This window comes from Chelonoidis abingdonii, chromosome 22, assembly GCF_003597395.2.
Source record: "Chelonoidis abingdonii isolate Lonesome George chromosome 22, CheloAbing_2.0, whole genome shotgun sequence".
Lineage (NCBI taxonomy): Eukaryota > Metazoa > Chordata > Testudines > Testudinidae > Chelonoidis > Chelonoidis abingdonii.
This window is the reverse complement of record NC_133790.1, coordinates 31,383,319-31,405,728: the sequence shown is the minus strand read 5'-3', so window position 1 is coordinate 31,405,728 and position 22,410 is coordinate 31,383,319. Positions and strand designations below refer to the sequence as shown.

General features: G+C 46.9%; 1 protein-coding gene across 5 annotated transcripts in view; it reads left to right on the top strand.

The window, feature by feature from the left end:
- AP1B1 (adaptor related protein complex 1 subunit beta 1) overlaps positions 1–22,410 on the top strand; it is an 81,713-nt gene that overhangs the window by 16,285 nt on the left and 43,018 nt on the right. For 3 of the 5 annotated variants that reach the window (XM_075059919.1, XM_075059918.1, XM_075059920.1), the window contains exons 1-4: positions 9,354–9,451; positions 14,184–14,289; positions 17,677–17,812; positions 19,299–19,544. In XM_075059919.1, the coding sequence (XP_074916020.1) occupies positions 9,415–9,451; positions 14,184–14,289; positions 17,677–17,812; positions 19,299–19,544 (525 nt within the window). In that variant the 5' untranslated portion in view covers positions 9,354–9,414. Of the gene's footprint in view, positions 1–9,353; positions 9,452–14,183; positions 14,290–17,676; positions 17,813–19,298; positions 19,545–22,410 lie in introns of those variants that run through there. The other 2 variants (XM_032764663.2, XM_032764661.2) reach the window with 1 other exon arrangement.

Here is a 22,410-nt window from a genome sequence, read left to right as displayed (position 1 = left end):
TCCCTCTGGGGCACCTGCCATTGGCCACTGTCAGCAGACAGGATACTGGGCTGGATGGACCTTTGGTCTGACCTGGTATGGCCGTTCTTATGTTATTATGTAATGAGGGGAGGGAAAGCTGAACTGCCTGGCAATCGATAGCCTGCTGGGTGGCTGACACACAGACAACTTAGGGGAGCTGATGGGGGAGCTACTGGTCCAACTTGGTTCCAAGCCCCCACCAGCTAGCTTCAATGGAATGCTCTTTCTGCAAGCAGTAGACAAAGCAGGCAGCTGCCAAAAAACATTATATGCACAACTTTAAATGACCATGTTCTCAAATTGATCAGCAATGTAACAATGAAACAGCATTCACCGGGATAACTTTAAGTGAGGAGTTACTGTACTAGTCAGTTCCTTCCCCAAAAATGTTTATGGTCTAAATCAAGGATCACAAGGGAAACTGAGGCACAGAGCTTTAATGTGACTTGCTACAGGTCAGTGGCAGAGCCAAGATTCCACTTTCAGGTTTTCTGCTTGTTGTGCCTAGTTTGCTAGGAAGGCTGCTTTACAAGCAGTCTGATAATTGTATTTGTTTGGAGACTAAATACCATCTTGATTGTCCTCAGATGCTCACTTTTCTATGACTCCTTTCCACTCTCTCTCTGGAAGGTCAGCACTATCATTAAAAGCTCAACATGGTCCACCCTAAGCTCTGTTAAAGGACTGGCTACTTAGGGTAGAGCCATTTATTTAGCAGAGTTTATAGAGTGAAACCAGAGCTTGTGGTTTGTGCTGCAACCATCATGTGGTTCCCACCCCCAGCCTGTGGTTTCTGTTTAGCATTGCTCATGCTCTGGGTATCCCAGAGCATTTAACAGTGCACTGAGTTACCAACTGCTGCTGCTGCCACCATTGGGGATCAGGTTCAGCAGGAATTCTTGCCGCTTGACATTACAGCCTGTTTGTTAAAGAAACTGTTTTAACAAGGCACTGGAGTTATCAATTGCTGTCATAGGAAAGGGCTTTTAATTTGCATCTGGGCAGCCAGTAAGGAGTAGAATTAACCTCTGGCATCTCGGGACTGGCTTAACCGCATCATTAAACTTTTGATGTGGTGCATTGACTCCCAGGATTCCTGACTTCATATTTTAGTGAGTTCAAATAGTCTGTCTGTACTAATTCTTAGGTCAAAGCTGCGTTGTCAGTTTTGATACCTGGTTTCTAAGCCACAAACACTTTTAACTCATTAAGTTGAGTGTCTTAAAACCTTGTAAAGTTTTTTGGGAAAGAAAAAAGTATAGGTCGTCAAAAATCAGTTGCTTTAGAGTTCAGTATCACTTTGTTGTCTTATGAAGTCCCTGTATGTAGTGGATCTAAGAAACGAAGTGTATTTGCAGTACCCAGAGTATGCGTCCACAGAAATGGGCAAAATCAGAATATACCTAACATGACCTTGTGACCGGTTGGATCACAGAAACCCCCAAGACGACTACTGCCCCTGTCTTCCCTGCCAGCTTGAGACTCCAGCACCCTGTCTTGTTGAGCCAGACACACCAGTCTGCTCCAACACAGACCCAGGGTCTGAACCACTTTCCTCAAAGCTGCAGACTTAACTGAAAGAAACTTAAGAAGTGTTGCTGTCTTTAACACTCAGATGCTCAGCTCCCAATGGGGTCCAACCACCAAATAAATCTGTTTTACCCTGTATAAAGCTTATGCAGGGTAAACTCATAAATTGTTCGCCCTCTATAACACTGATAGAGATGCACAGTTGTTCTCCCTCCCCACCCCAGTATTAATACAAACTGTGGGTTAATTAATAAGTAAAAAGTGATTTTATTAAATACAGAAAGTAGAATTTAGGTGGTTCTAAATCGTAACAAACAGAACAAAGTGAATTACCAAACAAAATAAAATAAAATGCGCAAGTCTGAGTCTAATACAGTAAGAAAATGGAATACAGACAAAATCTCACCCTGAGTGGTGTTCCAGTAAGCTTCCCTTTACAGACCAGTCTCCTCCTAGTCTGGGTCCAGCAATCACTCCCCCCGCCTCCCGTAGCTACTGTCCTTTGTTCCAGTTTCTTTTAGGTATCCTTGGGGGTGAAGAGGCTCTCTCTTGAGCCAGCTGAGGACAAAATGGAGGGGTCTCCCAGGGGTTTAAATAGACTTTTTCTCTTGTAGGTGGAAACTCTCTTCTATGCAAAGTCCAGCTCCAAGATGGAGTTTTGGAATAACATGGGCAAGTCACCTGTCCATGCGTGACTCAGTTTTTTACAGGCAGCAGCCATTGTTTATGTGCTACCCTGAATGTCCTCAGGTAGACTTTTTTTTTTTAAATAATTGGAGATATACCTATCTCCTAGAACTGGAAAGGACTTTGAAAGGTCATCAAGTCCAGCCCCCTGCCTTCACTAGCACGACCAAGTACTGATTTTTGCCCCAGATCCCTAAGTGGCTTCCTCAAGGACTGAACTCACCACCCTGGGTTTAGCAGGCCAATGCTCAAACCACTGAGCTATCCCTCCCTCTTATGTAGATTGAAGCCTTCCAAGATTCATTGTCCTTGAAGTGTTTCTTGTTTGGACATTTAACTTGCACATTCCTTTATCAAGAAGCTGACCAAATGCTTTATAAAGCTACTTAGAAATCAAGCAAGTACACAGCCAATATTCATAACTTTGAATACAATAATGACACATGCATACAAATAGGATGAATAGACGTTTACAGAGATGTTAACTGGAATGTGTTTTATGCTACATATGCCATTTGTCATATATCCATTCATAAGCATATTTCCATGAAGCCTTATGGGGTGAGTCCGTCACAGATCTCTTCTTTTGCAAGTGGCAGAAGAGGAGAGAGACTGGGCCGTGATATGTAGCTAGAACAAAGCCAAGCAATAGAGGCCACACACATAGAATGGTCAGGATTCTGGTATCAATGCTATCTATTCCCTCAGCGTGCGCGTGTGCGCGCTCTCTCTCTCTCTCAATATTTGATCAACAGCTGAATTTTCTAAAGACATCTGCCAATTGCCAAGACTACTTCACAAGGTTTTTGGTGGATTGGAATTCCTTTACCCAAAAACCTTTCCCTTGTCTTACTGGTCTCCTCAGTTTGGCTAGGAGTGGTAGCGGAAACAGAGCAATCTTAGGAGAGGCAGGATGGCCAGCAGTTAGAGCACTAGGGCTTTGAAGACCCAGGTTCAATTTCCCACTCCGCACAGACTTCCTGTGTGATCTTGAGCAAATCACTTAGCCTCTACGTGCCTCAGTTTCCCCATTTGTAAAATACTGGGGACTAAAACATTCTCAGTTCTTTCACTTTCCATCTCATCCCTGTATACTTGTTCTGAAGCCAGCTGCATCTCTAGCTAGTGTCTCTAAAGGGTACTTTTCTGTACAGCATGCTGGTGATGTCAGAAGCTAATTAGCCAGACATGCCTGCTTGAAAGGCAGTGTACTTCTAGTGGTTAGGTTAGGTGGGTCAGAGGACTGGCAGTCCAAATACCCGAGTTCCAGTCCTAACTCTTACGATTCACTTTATGGCCTTGGATGGAAAGAGTCCAGCAGAGGGCAATAATAGGGGGCTGGAGCACATGACTTATGAGGAGAGGCTGAGGGAACTGAAGTTATTTAGTCTGCAGAAGAGAAGAGTGAGGCGGGATTTGATATCTGCTTTCAACTACCTGAAAGGGGGTTCCAGAGAGGATGGAGCTAGACTGTTCTCAGTGGTACCAGATGACAGAACCAGGAGCAATGGTCTCAAGTTGCAGTGGGAGAGGTATAGATTAGATATTAGGAAAACCTTTTTCACTAGGAGGGTGATGAAGCAGTGGAATGGGTTCCCTAGGGAGGTGGTGGAATCTCCTTCCTTAGAGGTTTTTAAGGTCAGGCTTGAGAGAGCCCTGGCTGGGATGATTTAGTTGGGGATTGGTCCTGCTTTGAGCAGGGAGTTGGACCAGATACCTCCTGAGGTCCCTTCTAACCCTGATATTCTATGATGTGATGTGTTGCTTACACTTGTCTCTGTCTGTCTGTCTAATCTGAGGTTAATCCTCACCTTTGTAGACAGCACTGAGATCCTTGATGAAAAATGCTGGATAAGTGCGAAGCATTTGCCAAGCAGTCCTTCACGCTTCTAAATGGCTGGTCAAGCCTTTCTGCTCCATATTTGACTTTTTCTTTTTGTAGATCCTCTGCATCCTGACACACCACCATTCTGAATTGTTTTCCTTAGGCGATACGGTTTCTTTCCACCTAGTAATATGACCCACTTCCATCCATCGCTCCATCTGTCTAATTTGTATCCTGTAGCCATTCCCTAAGTGCTCATGAAAATAGTTAACGTAGTGAATCTTCTCCACTGCTTTGGGGAACACATTCTACACATTGCCGTCTGCACTAAGGAATTCCCCCTACACTCATTGCCTGATGCTAGCTTCGGGATATGCCCAATGAGAGTGTCTTGTGGAATTTACCTTCATTAGGGTTATATAAACATCAGTCATGTTCTCTTCGAAATCCTGCCTGATTGCTGCCCTGGAATGCCTTGTTACCCGTGTCCCTCCCCTCTTCCTGTGTTACAGTTTACAGGACTGGAGGTACAGCCACAGAATCTTGTTATGGACCTGCATCCTGTTTGTTCTCACAACCACTGCCAGACGCTGAGCTAATCCACTACTTAGTTTGGTTTTATTGCAGCGTGGGATACCAGACCCCTTACACAGACTCCAATTATTCTCAAGTCTGGAGCTGGGAAGCCAAAAGCAAGATGACAGCAACTGATTCCAATCTGTTCACGCTTGCTCTGAAAACAGCTTGTTTCAGGATCTTGCACACTCCTTCCCTTTTGGTATTTCTGCCCCTCTTTGCTTCTGCCAAGGTTCAGCATTAGGAGATGTGGTCCCCCAACCAGCTAACGGTGGGATATGAAAGCATGCCCTGCAGGATCCGAGAGCTGGAGACCAGGAAGCAGGAGGGAGCTAGCTGCTTTAGCTAGTGGCATGACAGCCCCAGGTACTAGCCCAATAGTTCTTGCCCTAGATACTAGGAATCATTCTTGGTGACTCTGTTCTGTTTTGGTGTCCAGGCTGTTATTGCATGATACCTCTGACCTGGACCACTTAGCCATAGTTGTGGCAAAATTCCTCCTCCTTTTGTGTGTCTGGTCACTTGTGCTACACACGGTCCCTATGCCTCTGGCTTTTTAGTGGAATGTCTGGCAATTCCTGTGTTTCATACAGGTCACACCAGGGTTCCATTTCGTCTCCAACATGGGATTGTACCAGCTGCTTCACAGGAAGGGACAAAACGTTATCCAGGAGGCAGTTATGTTGCTCTATGACTTATTTTGAAACAAGGATGATAATGTAAGACTGCATAACTATTGTGTGATAAGAGCCGTGTAGTCCTATGCCGACAGAGGGGTTGCAGCAAATCCTCCCTATTGTCTTACTGCAAAGAATAGGATATCTGCAATGATGTGCAAAAAGGTGCTGCAGCATAGTCTGGAAGCTAAATGCAGTTCATTGGTAAGGTTGACATTCTGTAAATCATACTTAGTAACTGCAGAAGAAGATGCTGATTAAATCCAAGAGAAGTTAGGCACAAATAATCTTTTCCTCCCTTTTAAACTCATAAAAGCAAGGACATCTGGAAAGGTTAATGTCCAGTCTTACCTGAATACACCACACAGAGCTATTACTCTGTCCCTCAAAGTGTATGTCTATGCTGCAGTTAGACCTCCAGCGGCTGGCCTATGCCAGCTGACTGAGGCTTCTGAATCTTCAGATAAGAGGCTATTTAACAGTGGCTAGGCTTTGTGCTTGGGCAGCAGTCTGAGCTCTGGGACCCTCCTACCTCACAGGGTCCTAGAACCTGAGCCTGAACATCTACACCACAGTTAAATAGCCCCTTAGCTCAAGCCCCTTGAGCCTGAGTCAGCTGGCACTGGTCAGCCATGGCTGTCTAACTGCAGTGTGGGTATATCTAAGGCGGTGGTCCCCAACCTTTTTGGCTGATGGGCGCCAGCCGAAGGACCACTGTGGCGGTGGAGCATCTGCTGAAATGCCGCCGAATTTAGGCGGTATTTCGGCGGCGAAGCCTCTCGATGACGTCTCTTGCCGTCGACAAGCGTCGTCATCGAGAGGTGTCCCAGCCAAAATGCTGCTGCGGCATTTTTGCGGGTGCTTTCCCAGGGGTCAGGACACGGACGCATTAATATGTCCCCGTGGGCACCATGGCACCCGCGGGCACAGCATTGGAGACCCCTGATCTAAGGGATTAAGTAGCCGGCCATGTAAGCTTCGCCATCCAGGCACAGGCAAATGAGTTAAGATTACATTGCGGTAGGCTTCTCTGAATATTATTTGTAGCAGTTTTACCCTCTATGTGTTAAAAAGACGTAACTAACAACAATTAATAATTAAAAAACCCTCTTCCTGTAGTGTTTTTGCAGTTGAAATACAAGACTGTTTGTCGGGACACCTGGGTTCTCTTCCCAGCTCTGCTACTTTGCACTGGCACTTCCCTGCTGTGTGCCTTTGTTTTCCTCACTTATAAAACGGGGGATTTCTTACCTAGTTCACAGGGAGGATGGGCCGTAATTCATTAATGTCTGTAAAGCTCTTTGCACGTCTCCAGATGGATGTTGCTATCTAAATTCAAGAGATTACTACCTTCTTAAAAATGGATGGTGGGATGGATGTAGAGCCTGATTCTTACTTACCGTAAAGCCCCTTTTTGTGTTAATAAGAAACAGGCCCCTAATACACCACGTCTGGCTTTGTTTCTTCCTTGTTCCCCTCTTAGCTTGGACAGTGAAACTAACCTGGTCAGTTCTCTCCTGTTGGTGATGTTTGGGTTTCCAACACTGAAGTTTACTTCTTGGGCAGTTCTCCTCCACGGATTTCTTTGCTTCCCTGCAGAAAAATGACTTGTGACAGGAAAGCAAAGGGAAGCCGCAAGAGCAGTCACATGCCCCTCCCCGGTAGAGCAGGCAAGTCGGTTCGGGCATCTAGAGCAACCTGTAAAGATGTAAATCAAGACTCCTTTACATTGCCAGAGTGATGTAAAGGACAGTGTGGCCTTATAAATGCTTATGGGGCTTTTAGTGATTAGAACTGGTCTAAATTTTTGGACTGAAAAAATTTCTGTCAAAATGTGCTCCGTGAACTATTTGCTACTGACCTTTCTGGAGATGGTCAGTAGCCAATATAAATTGTGAGTTTGATTCCCCAGCCCTCACTTGTTCTTCAGTTGCCTATGATGTAACACTGAGCGTATGGCTGCATATATTTGTTGACTAATAACTAGAAATAAAGGGTCAAATCTAGCTACATTACTGTTAAGCAAGGAGGTTTGAGGATTTTCCCCAATACTCTCCACTCCCATTCTCCATCCATTGTATTGCAGTTTAGATAAATTACCAAAATAAATAAAGTCCATCAATGGCGTCCCTAGCCTCTGTTTTCCAGAAACTGGCAATGGGCGACAGGATGGATCACTTGATGATTACCTGTTCTGACCATTCCCTCTGGGTCCCTTGGCACTGGCCACTGTCTGAAGACAGGATACTGGGCTAGATGGACCTTAGGTCTGACCCAATATGTCCGTTCTTACGAAACCAGTGTGATTATATTGCGTTGTTGTTGATAAATAAAATTAGCAGAATTTTAAAATATTGTGTGCAGAATTTTTTTTGGTGCAGAATTCCCCCAGGAGTAGAAGTTACACTTAGAAGTTGTGCTTTAAATTTGAAAAAAGAAAATCTTGAGGAAAAATGTATTCATAAAGACTCTCTTTTTGTGGAACCAACCTAATTTGGCAGTGCTGCCCTAAGTTCTATTTATCTAGTATATTGAGGGACTCCTGAAAACCAGGTGTAAAAAAAAAAAAAAACCAACATGGACAAACTTGCGGTTGAAGGATTAGTAAAATACCACAGAAAAAGAGACCAATCTGGAACTTCCCAACCTTCTAAAAAGGCCACCCACTGCTTAGATATTGGACTGCTGCCAGACTGAATTGGCCCTGTCAACACTGGTTCTCCACTTGCGAGGTAACTCCCTTCTCCATGTGTCAGTATAGAATACCTGCATTGTAACTTTCACTCCATGCATCTGAAGAAGTGAGGTTTTTTACCCATGAAAGCTTATGCCCAAATAAATCTGTTAGTCTTTAGGGTGCCACTGGACTCCTTGTTGTTTTTTGTGGATACAGACTAACATGGCTACCCCTGCTACTTGACCTCAGCTGTTTGGGATTATATAATATGGCCTGAAGTGCTTGGCTGAGTACTGCATGTTTGAACTTAAAGGAACAGTGCTTCAGAATTGGTGCCTAGTGTTAACGACTTGGAAAAGGACCATGCTTTGTGAATACAGAGGTGAAGACTTGCACTATGTTTTGAGCTGCAATTATTCCTTTACATTTCCCCTAGAGGGAGGCTTCCTTAGAACTAATTTCATCATCAGTTTTGCCTTGTTCCTTCTCTCTTCTGAGAACCACTTGCTATGTGGGGTGGGGGAAGGGCTTGGTGTGCATCTTCACTGGCATAAAACTTTCTGCCTGGAATGAAGTAAACAGAGGATTATTGCACTAGTCAAGCTACTTTTGGAGCAAAACTGCTGCTCCCTCCACTTGCTACTCTGAGACTGGTTTGGCTAATGTGCCCCATAAAGCTTTGCAATGCAGCAGTTTGTCTAAAAGCCTCAGGTTGTGTGGTGTTCACAAAAAGTGCTAACATGACAGCACTGGATGCAGAAATACTTGTTTGTCCACAGAATAAACACAGCACAGGCCGTTCAAACTTCCCTCCCACAATGCCCCATTGATGTGCCTGCACCCTGAACTGAGGGGGAGTTGAATCTCTTCAGTCCAGTTCTCTGAGGCTTTTGATAAGAGGGCCAGTTAACACCAGTTGGGATGGGCTGTGTGGTGGATGTCTCCCCATCACCTCTGCCCAGTCACTCTGCCAAACTGCAAGCTGGTGTTGAGGCTTGGTCACTACTGAGGTACATTGGATTTGAACTGGGGTAGCAGCAGTGATTACTATTACCATCCAGTCCAGCTGGGGAGCCACCAAAATGGGCCAGCTGGGGTAATGACACACTAGCTTTCCTTCACTGCCCTTTTTTTGAGGGGGAGGGGAGAAATCCGCTGCGACCTACTTCACTGACCCTCCTCTGAGGGTTAGGAGTACCTAGGCACCCTGCCATGTCTTTTCCGGGAGAGATGCACCCTGCTCCGTGCGCATGTTCTTGTTGCTTTTCATGAGGGAGAGCAGTTTCTTTCCCCTTCTTGTTTTTTTCCTCCAGTGCTTCCTCTGCTGTTGCTGCTTCAGCAAAAAAGCAAGGGGGTTATCCAGGTGTCAGCATTTTCTCTCTCTCTCTCTCCTCAGAGACAACTGCAAACCAGGGGCCAAAATGACAGACTCCAAGTACTTCACCACCACAAAGAAAGGTAACCATGCATGCGCGGGCTGCTTTACTCATGCTTCCCAACATCTCTCCTTGTCCTCTCGACTATTTCCAAGGAGGATGCCTCTGCATGGGATTGTTAGCACAAGTCCTGCTCACTTCCACAGTGAGGGGTGGGTCTGACTCTGTTCCCAAATTGGGGAACCTCCAAAGTCCTGATTAGCAATTGCCCCCATCCCATTTTAGCGTTCTTTGCCATCCTAAAGATTCAGATGCAGAAGGAATTTTTAGTTACAGGAACTATATATTAGGAAGAGGGGGAAAGAAACTGGTTAATGGTTAAAAGCTTTTAATATCTCTGTGTTCTTGCTTGCATGCAGTGTGCTAAGCTAGATGACTGGCAGTGTGTGCAGTTGTCTCCCATCCTTTGAGAGCTTCAGGATCTCCATTTTGTGAACAGTTGAGGGAGCGCTGTGCATGCAGGTGGGGTTGGTAACTTGCTCATTAGCTGCAGACAAAACTACCCATCATTCAGGCTTCTGAACCCCTGACAGATTCCAGATAATATTCTAGCTCCTGAGTGGCAAAAGCAGTTTGCACCCAGACTCAATGGCCTGGCAGTGAACCGAGACAAGCCTTTTAACTGTTCTTTTATCAGTTTTTGCAGCTTAGTAACTAACACCCATCAGTGCAGCTGTCAGTGGTCCTTGCAGATGGCCTGTTTCTTTAATGCACTTGTTAAAATGGTTTGGCAGAAAATCTCGATAGGCCTGAAACCTTCACTAAGCACTGAAGCAGCAGTGCAGGTGGCTCTCAGGGTGCTAAATTTAAGTATCTGCCAAACCAAGGAAATAATGTAAATAAGTGGAGTCAAGTGTCTTGCTGTTCCATCCCTCCACCAGAGGCTGTAATTACCCCTTGTCAGTGAAAAGTGGGAAGGTTGAGTTAAAAAGAGGGCTTGGGAGCTGTGATCCCAGTGAAACATTGATAGCAACAAAATGGCCCTCTACCCTGTGACAATAGCATATTCTTTCTGTTGCTGTGGCCTTAGTTGCATACACATTTGCAGGGCCACCCAGAGGATTCAGGGGGCCCTGGGGTCCTTGGTGGTGGGGGGGGCCCTGCTCGGGCAGTAATTTGGCGGCAGGGGATCCTTCTGCTCCAGGACCTGCCGCCGAAGTGCCCGAAAGACCCGCGGCGGGTGGCCCCGCTGCCAAATTACCACTGAAGACCCAGCTCGAAGGACCCCCCACTGCTGAATTACCGCCGAAGACCCAGAGCAGAAGAAGCTCCGGGCGCCCTGGGCCCTGTGAGAGTTTTCCAGGTGCCCTGGAGCAAGTGAAAGACCCCGCTCAGGGGCCCCAAACTCTCGTGGGGACCCCTGTGGGGCCGTAGCCTAGGGCAAATTGCCCCACTTGTCGCCCCCCCCCCCCCCCCAGGCGGCCCTGCACATTTGTACCTAGTGCATATGACTACACCATTTGGTGATGGTGGATGTGTGGGGACAATGGTGTGTCAGTGTCCTCTGACTCTGCATTTTGAGTCAGTGGACTCTGAGCCACAATGAATGTTCTAGATCAGTGGTCTCCAAACTTTTTTGATCATGCACCCCTGTCAGTAAAAAATTTGAGCACGCACCCCTAATATGTATGTATTTGTGTATCATTTATACACTTGTACTACTATACTAATCTTATGTACATTATAAAACCTACAAAAAATAGAAATGAAAGGATGAGATAAAGATGAAATAAACAATATTTTTTAAATTTTTATTGTATATAATGGTACAAAAAACCTTTTTTATTAATTTTTTATTAATTTAGTGAGCAATGTGATGGAATATGCTTCATTATTTCTGCAAATCTTGGTTTAACACTTTGATACAGCGATTTGAAGGTCTGGATTAGGATGTGGGAGGGTGCTCAGGGTGGGGTGCTGGGTCTGGGAGGGAGTTAGTGTGTGGGAGGGTGCTCAGGGTGGAGGTGGGACTGGGGCAGGCAGGAGGTGCAGAGTACTTACCTGTGGCAACTCCTGTTTGGTGCAGGAGGCTGCGCGCAGTGCGGCACCGCCTCCATGGCCACGATTCTGGGAGCTCCCCTTTCTCTTCCCCCCCTCCCCGGGCGGGCCACCTGGAACGCAGGGGCTTTAGGGGCTGCAGGGACCTGGGCTAAAGGGGGCCCCAGGGGCCTGGCCTGCAGCTCTAAAGCCCTTTTGGAATACTGTCTTGCGAGCACGGGCCAGAGGACTCTGGAGGAGCAGGGCAGCTGCGCAGCCAGCAGCCAGAGAGAAGCGCCGCTTTCCCCTTCAAAGTGCCGCTTCCCTCCAGCTGGCTTTGAAGGGGAAAGCACTGCTTCTTTCCAGCCACTGGCTGTGCGTCTGCCCCTGCTCCTCCACAGGCCGGTGGACTCAGGGCCACATTCCGAAAAGGGCTTTAGAGCTGGAGGCCAGGGACCTGGGGCCCCCTTAGGCCAGGGCCCTGCAGCCTCTAAAGCCCCTGCGTTCCAGGTGGCCCTGCCTGCAGGGGGCAGGGGAGCTTCCCTGCTTGCTCCCTCCCTCCCTCCTTCCTCCGGCCACACCCCCAGCAGTGCTCCTCCTGCCATGCCCCCCAATGGATCGTCTTGCACATCCCACTTCAGAGACCACTGTTCTAGATCACATCCCCTCCCCTGCGCAATCTTCCACATGCCTAATCCAATCCCTGTCCCCCGTTTCCATCCTATAGAGTTTGGCACAGCCTGTTACTCTTTGCTGACGAATGAGCTGGCAGAGAGAGCTCAGGACCCAGAGCACATGTTGCTCTCAGGCTGGGTTGGATGAGTAGGTAAATAGAGACTTGTATCCTTGCTACTTTTGCCACCTGTCAGCTGGCGTCAGTGTGTGGCTATATGGGAGATGGAGAGCTAATCAGAAACGAAGGTCCAGCGCTCCTTAGTCAGACCACTGCACTTAGCCATGTGAGAGCTGAGCCTGTTGTCTCGGAAACACCATTCCTTCAAAACTGTGGAGGAGAGTGTGAGCTGGCACCCAGCAAACCATTGGCAACCATCTCCTGCCTTAGTCTGGGGACTGTTCTCGGAATGCTCTTGCTGTCAGTGTAGGACTGGCGCACTCTGGTCATGTGGGGGCAATTCTGCTACTGGAGATAAGCCTTAGTGTCAGTTACGACTTAGGACTGACTCAGGAAGAGTGGGTTCAAGCCTTGCAGAACTTACCAGACAAACAGTAATTGACCTAATGCAGCAGAGGAAAGGTTGGATGGGCATTGAAGCTCAGGGATAACACCTTGGTAGAAAGTCCAGCCTTCTATAGTTGCTGGGCTAGGAGAGATTCTGGAATACCCACCGCAGTGCTATGTCTACCAGACAGACTCAGGCAGCCAATTCTGGACAGGTCAGGTTCAGAGTGTGTTCTTAACATGATCCCTAGAAATGTTTTATTTACAATGAGAACTTGAATTCTGCAGTAACTGATGGTGTAGTGCTTTCCTCTGCCACCCCTCCTCTGTTCATAGATTCTCTCCAGTGGTGAATGGATTTTTCATGCCTTGCCTGGGTTGTAGCCCTTGTGAAGTTAGATTTTGTCTGTTCACCTCAGTTTCCCCTTCTGAAGAACTGGGATATTACCTCTTGCACAAAGATGTTGATGCTTAATTCCCTAATGTGCTTTGAGATCACTAGATAGTTGGTGCTAGAGAAACACAGATTCCTAGACGGCATAGTGAAATTTCAACACCCTCTGTTCCCTTCTGAAAGTGTTGGCAGTTCCCATTTCTGCGCACACGAAACAATACTGACCAAAGAGTTACGGTGTTGTGTATTTCAGTGAGCTGAAGGGGAAGGTCAGTGAAGAGCTACCCATTGGCTATTGCCAAGTTCCCCCTTGCAGATCCTCTTTTTGTAGAGGAAACACCAGATCTGATTCATAGATGGGCAGGCCAGAAAGGTTCATTATGATCATCTAGTCTCGCCTCCTGTCTAACGCAGGCCAGAGAACAGCCCCACAATAATTCCTGGTTAAGCATATCTTTAAAAACAAATCAAATCTTGATTTAAAAATGGCCAGTGATAGAGAATCCACCACAACCTTTGGCAAATTGTTCCAAGGGTTGATTATGCTCACTGGTAGAAATTTACACCTTGTTTCCAGTTTGAATTTGTCTATCTTCAACTATAACAGGATCCTGATATATTCCCCCCTCTACTTCTTCCTCCGTTGTGTTTGATTTTGCTTCCAACTAGGTGCCTCTCCTTCTGGATCCCACTGACACGGATTCTGAGTTAGCCAGTGGGGAACTGGCAAATGCAAGCTGTGCTCTCTCTGAGCACACAGGTTCCGAGGCAGTCCCAGCCTCAGGGAGCTATCGAACCCAAACCTTAAACTGTCATCCCATGAGCTGGTTAGTGCATTATGCTCCCGCTCCAGTGGGCCCACCTGCTTTCTGCCAAGTTATTGTAAACTCTCATTGGCCCAGAAAGTGCAGAGTGCTTGATGGAGAGTAGCTTGGCTGTGGCTGTGTCCCTGGTGAAGGTAAGGCCATTACTGAATGTGGCCTCTTGATGTTACTCCACTGGCTGGGCTCCCTTGCTAGCCTGGGTCAAAAAGAGCTCTTTGCCTTCATTTAATAGAAACAGGCAAGCAATTGCTTTCCATTCCTGTGGGTAATTAAAATGGAACATTCATCTGAGCAACTGACTGTACCTTTCTACCAAAACCTACTGCTTGCCCCAATCTGTCAGGGCAGGGAATGTTAACTCCTGAATTTTTCTCTCCAGGGGAGATCTTTGAGTTGAAGGCAGAGTTGAACAGCGACAAGAAGGAGAAGAAGAAAGAGGCAGTGAAGAAGGTGATCGCCTCCATGACCGTTGGCAAAGATGTCAGGTGCGCTGCCATGCACAGAGTAGAGACGCTTTTGGGATGCCATCTATTGCTGTAGGGTTAGGAGTGCCCAAACTATACCCAGCTGCAGGAATGCACTGGCAGCTTGCCCAGAACCCGAGAGCTGAACCAAGTGTTTATTAAATGAGTAGATTATAGCAGCCCATGTAAACTACAGGTCCCAACAACAAAGTTCCTTGGATCAAGACTGAATGTTGCATAATGGGGCCTATGGCTTCTTGAGATCAGCCTCCTTTTCCATGACAGAAGACTCCTTTTGGCTTGTGGGTGGTCTGCAAGTCAGTTACCCTTTTGTCTTGTGTGAGAGCTGAGTGAGAGCTTGCCTGTCACTGCAGCCTCTGCTCTGAAAGATGAACGGTATATTCAGGTCAAGTAGCCCATCAGCCAGCAAACTTGACTTGTTTTTAGTAGCAATCTAGCTAAAGGAGGAATGGACTGGCTTCCAGATTAGTTTATTGAAATTATTGCTGCTTTCTTAAATTTAACCATTTATAAAAGGCAAACAAGCCCCTTTTGACAGAGGACAGATCTTTGTTTCATAGATCTTGTTATGATGAGCCAAGAATAAAATATTAAGCTGAGCTCTTCTATTTTCCTCTCCCTTTTACCCCATCAGGCAGTCGTGTTAAAGAGATACGGCCTCCTTCCCTTCCTCCCCAGGCTGTATGCCTAAATGGTACTTCTGCCCCTTCCTCTTTTAGGAGTGGTGACCGTGGTCTCTCGCATATCCATGTGCACCTTTTTAAAAGTATACATTCAAGGTTATGAGAGAGATCAGCTTCTAGGTCTAGTTAGTAACAGTACCACCACCTAGCACCCTTCAGTGTTAAATCTGTGCTTTTATAAAGGTAGCTAAAGCGCTGTTCCCATTTTACAGATGTGGGAAACAGGAACAGAAAGTTTGTGACTTGTCCAGTCTTGCACACTGAGTCAGTAGCAGAGCTGTGACTAGAACCCAAGGTTCAGGACACCAGGCAGGGCCCCCAGCATCATTAGTTTACATGGCACTTCCCATAGACCTGGTCTGTGCCATGAAGAGAGGCCAGTGCAAGACCCAGGAAGACAGTCTAGGAGAGTGAGGAGGGTGCATTTGAAGGAGCAGGATGTAAGGATTGGATGGAGGGTTCCTGGCCTGGGAGCTACAGTGGTAGAAGGGACAAAGTACAGAAAGGGAGGGAAGGATGTGTCTGTGTGAAGTAAAGTGAGGCGCATAGGGAGCAGGTGTCTGTAGCCAGAGTCTGATCCCTACATCTAACCAGAGTGAAGTTTCCCTGAAGTCCGAGATAAATAATGACTCATTCCACTGAAGGGAAGCTACCTTCTTGACACACGAATGCAGAGTACGGTTTCAAGCAGAATCCATTTGAATTCAGGGAAAGGCTGGGAGCCTCAAAGTCTTAGATTCTGGAACTTCATTAAGTGTTAATAGAGATTAAGTCAACTGAAGAAAAATATTTGTGTGAGCACTTTGAAGATCCTTTTCCTGTGCTCGTGAAGGGTTCTGCTTCCTCAGAGCTTTGTTGCGCCTCATCAAATGGCTGGGCAGTATCAGAACAATGGTAGCTTGAGAATCCATTCCCATCAGTGGAGAGCATGACAGCGATTTAAGAATGGCTTTTAACATAGTAAATATTTACTGTCTGGCAGATAACAAATCACTGCTATATTACATATGTATGGGTTCCCCCTTAACTGATCTCACCCCACAGATTGCACCGTATTACTATTCAGTTGATTTGCTGGGGCATGCATGTTAGCTTTAAAACAGTGACAACTGGCCAAGTAGACCAGCTCCTAGGTCCAACAATCTCTGACCTTGACTGATTTTTTGAGAGTTAGGTGTTTGAGTATTCTACCCCCCCGCCTGCCCAGATTCACTCCTGAATTGTTCTAGCCTCATTCTGCTTTAGACTTGGTGGCCTGACTAGCTTTTTTAGATGTAACATCATTGCAAGAGAAAACTCGCTAACAATCAAGTGGATCTGGGCTCTGCTGTAGCAGTAGCACAATTGCCCATTCGCCCAGCTCTGAAGCTGTCAATGGGCTCTTACAAAGGGCTATTTCTCCATACAACGTGTCATGCATTCTGCAGCTCTAGAACATTTTCACTCATTCACTAGGATCATAGACATCTTTTCTAGCTGCACTCTGTTAGTACAGCTCCGGAATTCAGTGCTGTCCTTGTGAAGCTGTGTTCCTGATAAGGACGCTGTATAAAGTGAAGTGTCTGCTGTCTCGCTTCTTCTAGTCTGTTTTTGGTGCAATAAAGTTTCCCTTCAACACTGTGGAAAGATGTGACCACACAATCTTTTTGATTGAGCATACTGTCATGTCTGAACAGCCATTGGATGATTACTTGTGGTGCAAGACTTTGTTCAGCGCATAGTTTAGCTCTTAAAAGAATTGATACTTCACTGTGAAATTGGCAGTGTTGAAGCATGGTTGCTCAACATGGCTGCAGGCGGAGGAAAAGCAAGCCTCCACACTTAACCATGATTCTTTTAAAAATTATATGTGACGTAGTCCACAAGGCAGCTTTAACCTGGTCAGTCTCAGTGTAGACTGATTCTAATTGCTGGAGTCACTGATAAATGGTTTTCTAGATCTTTTATATAAGAACATGAAACAAGGTTTTAGGGGAAGGAGAGTAAAAGAAGGGGAAATGGCTAATGACTATAAAAGTGAGGACAAAGTCCCAGAATGAATAAACAAATACTTTTAAAAGGGAGTCTGCCAATGAACAAGTCTCTAAAGGGAATAGCTGCTAAGCAGTCAGCCTGGAGCATAGTAGGGAAGGAATAGAGGTTGAACAAGGAGTGTAGCTTTAAACAGAGGACAAAATGTGTATTTGATGTCCACTCTCTTCTGTATGTGCTACAGAACTATATAGCTGTCTGAAGATGATCTGAGGGAGATTCCAAAAGCCACTAATAGTTTCCTTGGCTATCTTACGTAAAATTGATGTAGGCTTCTTTAATTTAGTGAAGGTCTATTAAGACTGGATCAGCTTTCAAGGAATTGGAGAACCAACTTTGCAACCAAAATTCCAGGGTAGAGCATTCTGGGGTGAGGAAGATGACCCCAAGCTTTATCCATTAGGGACTGCTTCATTGAGCTTATCTTAGTGGAGATCCATGAAGAAATCCAGATGTTGGAATGGCTCCTTCAGAGGGCTCAATGGAGTCTCACACTTGCGTACCTAAAAGGTTTTAGAAATGCTGTGGCAGCTGGGAGGGCCAGAGGAGGTGATATGTGGCTGGGCACATGCATGCCTCTGGTTATAGAGGTGAAAGTTGAACTGCCCCAGCTAACTCACATCTCCTGTCTCAGTAGCACTGGGGTAGTTTATGCTGGCACTCTGTGTTTCAGTGCACTCTTCCCAGATGTGGTGAACTGTATGCAGACCGATAACCTAGAGCTGAAGAAGCTGGTCTACCTGTACCTGATGAATTATGCCAAGAGCCAGCCAGACATGGCTATTATGGCTGTCAACACCTTCGTAAAGGTAAGATGGGATTGCTGCTTACCATGGCCATGTACACCTGCGTCGTGGAGGGCTCAAGCTTGGTTTGCCATGAGTATCCAGAACCCAAGTCATTCAGCAAAATCCCTGACTGAATTTCCGCTCCTCCTCCTCTCAATGAGCTTAATGTTGCTCTTCTAGGGGAGGAGGAAACGGGACCAGGGCAGCTCCAGGCACCAGCACGCCAAGCACGTGCCTGGGGCAGCAAGCCATGGGCGGTGCTCTGCCAGTTGCCACAAGGGCTGCGGGCAGGTTGTCTTCGGCGGCTTGCCTGCGGAGCGTCCGCTGGTCCCGCAGCTTCGGCGGACCTCCCGCAGGCTGCCGTTGAATCCGTGGGACTGGGAACCTCCCGCAGGCAAGCCACCGAAGGCAGCCTGCCTGCCGTGCTTGAGGTGGCAAAATACCTAGAGCCGCCCCTGAACGGGACACCCATCACCCAGTTCACTCTTACTTGTGCACCATATTCCTTCAGTCCTGGGCTTCCCTTTTCACCACTCCACCTAAGAACTTAATCCTGACCTGGAAGGATCTCGTTGTGAGTGGGAATTCAGTCACTGAGTGTGCCCCTCACATCAATCCTACCCAGGCTTCCCAGGCCCCATACTGTTCTCCCATCAAATGCTGTGATGGGAGAACAGTATGGGGCCTGGGAAGCCTGCAAACTGAATTGCCGCTTAAGCAGCTCCAAAGAAGTGGGTGCAGGTTGGCTTTCTCAGCCTTACCTCTCTGGTCTCATGTAAATCAGCTGTAATTCCCTGGGGCTGAAGCACTGGCTGAAGAAGCTAAACTTGGCCTTTATTTTACCTCAGAAGAAATACTTCCATGGCAGTTGTATTTCTGTTATCCTCTCATAAACTGTGGAAGTTCTGTCCCCTCCACGAGCCTCCCATGGCTGATGTCTGTCCTGGACCATCAGCAGAGTTCACCAATAAGGATGACTGTAGCTGAAAAGGTCTTCATGTTCTCCTTGCTGAAGGCGTCTGCCGCTGCAGAATGAGAATGTGTTGGGAGCAGAGATGCTGCCAGAACAGAATTTTAAATGCTTTTGGATTTGCTAGTTCCAGTTCATGCTGGAAGCTGAATACCCTTTGTGCAGGGGTGACTTACAGGTGAGGAAAAGAGTTGCACTTGACGGCTTTTGCAGAAGGTATGTAAGCACCTGACAGAGTTGGCATTCAGGTATCTAAATGAGAAATGATGATGTCAACATCCAGACAGCTAGCGTTAAGGGATTAATATCTGCACTGTGGCCCAGGCTGTCAGACTCATATTCCTGAAGTCCTAAATCCATATTGAGGCACCTAAGTGAGTGACCTGTTCTTAGCACTCAATGCATGGCACCACTGGACTTCTAATCACTTTTTGTTTTGGTTCCTGAATATGTACTAAGAGCTCCAACTCCCCCAAGCCTGAAAATTGTGGCCCAAAGAAGTGTCAGGAATCTAACATCCTTTTTTAACCCCCGTAGGACTGTGAAGATCCCAACCCTCTTATCCGTGCTCTGGCTGTGCGCACAATGGGCTGCATCCGGGTAGATAAGATAACTGAGTATCTCTGTGAGCCGCTGAGGAAGTGTCTGAAGGACGAGGACCCTTACGTGCGCAAGACAGCAGCAGTCTGCGTGGCAAAGCTTCATGACATCAATGCCCAACTTGTGGAGGACCAAGGTTTCTTGGACACATTGAAGGACCTGATCTCAGATTCCAACCCTATGGTGATTGTTCTTTTTGGCTTTCAATCGCTGCTCTATGCTGTCTTCACCCCCTTCCTCTCTTCTCCTCCAGACTTGGTCAGTTGCTCTTCCCACTCACTTATCCTCTCCTACTAATCCAAGCATAAACCTCTGCATGGCTCTGTGCATTCATTGCTTCAGCCAGGGGCACTTGGGAATCTTCCAAAACATGAGTATGCTGAGATCTCTTCAGTGGTCCTTAGAAAATGCCATGGTACAAAGGAGGCTTCTTTAGCCTCCAGATGCTGTGGACTCTCCCTCCTTTTCCCCCCCCCCCCTTGCTTACACTACAGTATTTAGGGGTAGTGTCTCGTGAGAGCTGTGCAGATCTCACTGCTTGCCCTTGTAATCCCTGCCTGGCCTGGCCTCCCGTCCCTTTGCTGCCTCTGCAGTATGCTGTTTGTTAGCAGGTAACCATTCAGCCCTTCCAGGTGCATCCCGCTGAGGAGGCCCTGATTGCTAGTTTGATGTAATCTGAAAGGAGATGGATACTGTAATAGCCAGTGACTCCTGTGTGGTTAGTGCCTGCCCTGACAGAGGAATGGAGTAGATGATGCAGCGAGTCTTCTCCATTGCAAGGTGTTCTGTGCAAATGTCACTCACTCATGTCTGTGCAAAACCAGACAAGCTTAGGAGGTGGGGCTTGGAGATGCATTAAAGCTGTTTTGGGGGCAGGGGTGAAGGCTTGTGTCACAGAACCCTGGTGCAGAAATGGTTCTGATGCCGGTGCTGCTTTCTAGGTAGTCATTGCCACCAACACAGCCACCTTGACTAAAACCCAACAGGTAGCCATGAATAGGTGCAGTGCCTGACAAGAGGAGCGATATTGGAACAATCATGTCTGTGTCTGATGCCTTTTCAATCTGTCAGAGCAACTGCGTGGAGCACTGGCACTAGGCAAGAGATGTACTTAGTCTTAGGAGCATTCTTGTAAAAGCTATGGACATGTCAAAGTAAATCTCCTCCCACTCTGCCAGCGGGAATCTTCCTGCCTGTCAGTTTCTTCCTTGTGCCTCAAAGGGCTACACTTTCTTCTTTAGTTAGGTCTTAGCCCTGCTGCTTCCATCTCTACACCCCTCAAGAAAAGCTTGTCTCTTCTGTGGCATTCCTGGCTAGGTAAAGAGGCGGGGGAGAGCGCTTACATGTGATCTGGTGGCTCTAGCCTCTATTCTTTGCAAGGGTTCAGTTACCATCGAGCTGCCATCCAGGAAATTAGGGTTTTGGGAAATGGAAGCTCTGGTGTAATGACTCTGGCATAAAATGGTGGCTGCATTTCACCAGTTCCTTTGTGAGCTCACTGGCTCTTAGTTCATAACATGCTTTGGGGTTCTGGATACCAGTCAGGATGGCTTAGTGAGCATTGGCTCTGAAACATTGAGGGAATCTGGAGCCACGATTCAGAATCCTGTCTAGGTCAGTTTAACCATTCGTCCTTTGGAAGCTGTGTAACTGTCTTGACTGAAACCTTTTACAATCAAGGGCCTGTCTGCTCTGCTTGGGCACACTTTGCACTTATGGGTAGCAATTAGCCATAACTGGCCAAAATTTCCCTCCCCATCTCTGCTTCAGACCATTTGGCTGCTGCTCTCTAGCTCAGAGGTGGCTGCCTGTATATCGTTGGTAAGCGCTCTAGGATCCTGCTGAGATGAAAGGTAGGCAGATGTACTACTTACCCAAGATGAAAACCTCTTGCAGAGGGGACTTGGCAGCAGCTAGGCCTGCAGGATTGTGTCAGAGCTCCCCATCAATGCCAAGGATTTGGGTTCTCTCCTCATGGTCAGCCCATGGCAGCATTTCCAGCTCTGAGTGCAGTGTCTTCCCTCTCTGCTCTGCCAGGATTACTTTGACTGCAGCAATCAGAAGGGTCTAATGGAGGAACAAACCTGCTTGTTATTTCCAAACCCCTATGCCCTGAAGAGAGCACTACAGCAGAAAGTCAAGAAGCACTTTTGTGTCACTGAAATGCATTGACAAGTCTGTTTGGCCTGTAGGTACAAACAATTCCCCCTTAGGTTTTTTCTTTCAAGCCTGGATGAGCAGATTAATTTTTAGCTGATGGCTAAGCCCTGTTCTGGTCTCTAGCACAGCACTGATGCCAAAATCCAATACTACTGCTAGCCAGCAACTGGGGACTCAGAAGTGAGTGAATAACCCTGCAACATGGGTAGGTTTGTAACATCTCTTACAGGTTCAGGGGAGACTTGTCACATCCTTGATAACTTGTGGACTTGCCCCTTCCTCTTATCTCCCTCCTCCTCTAAAAGAAAACCCTGACTTTGGGGCTGGAGAGTATTTCAAACCCTACTAACCACTATGTCTCCCTCGCCCCTCTCTCTGCTGCCCATCAACTCTTACCACCCACCCAATTAAGCAGCTGCACTGCTGTGCAAACCTCGCAGGCAAGGAGCCAAAGGCTTCAAAGGAGGTTAATGGTGGTTCTGTGTTTAGGGAGCAAAGGTGTTGTGGTCAGTGTCTGAATAATGGAGGATCCCATCTTCCAAGCTCCAAGGTGAATGGCTGGGGCTGGTCTGACTCCAGCTTCACTTCACCAGCACACACTGAATATTTAAAGAGATTACCATGTGGGCCACAGGATCATGCTAACAGTAATTAGAGTAATTTGTTTATTTGTGTGAGGTGGTTGGCACTCAGTTGTCATTTGGAGTCTGAGAGGTGCTGTTGGCAAGGATGTATGTTTGTTTTCAGAGAGCTGGGGGGCTTGTAAATCTGGCTCAGGTTCTGTTCCATGCAGTTCTGAGCCCCTTCTTCCTATCCCTAGTTGACTTTTCCCTGCAGCCCAGGTTGGTGGTAGTGTAAGAAATTGCTTGTGGCTGGTGTGATGGTGAAG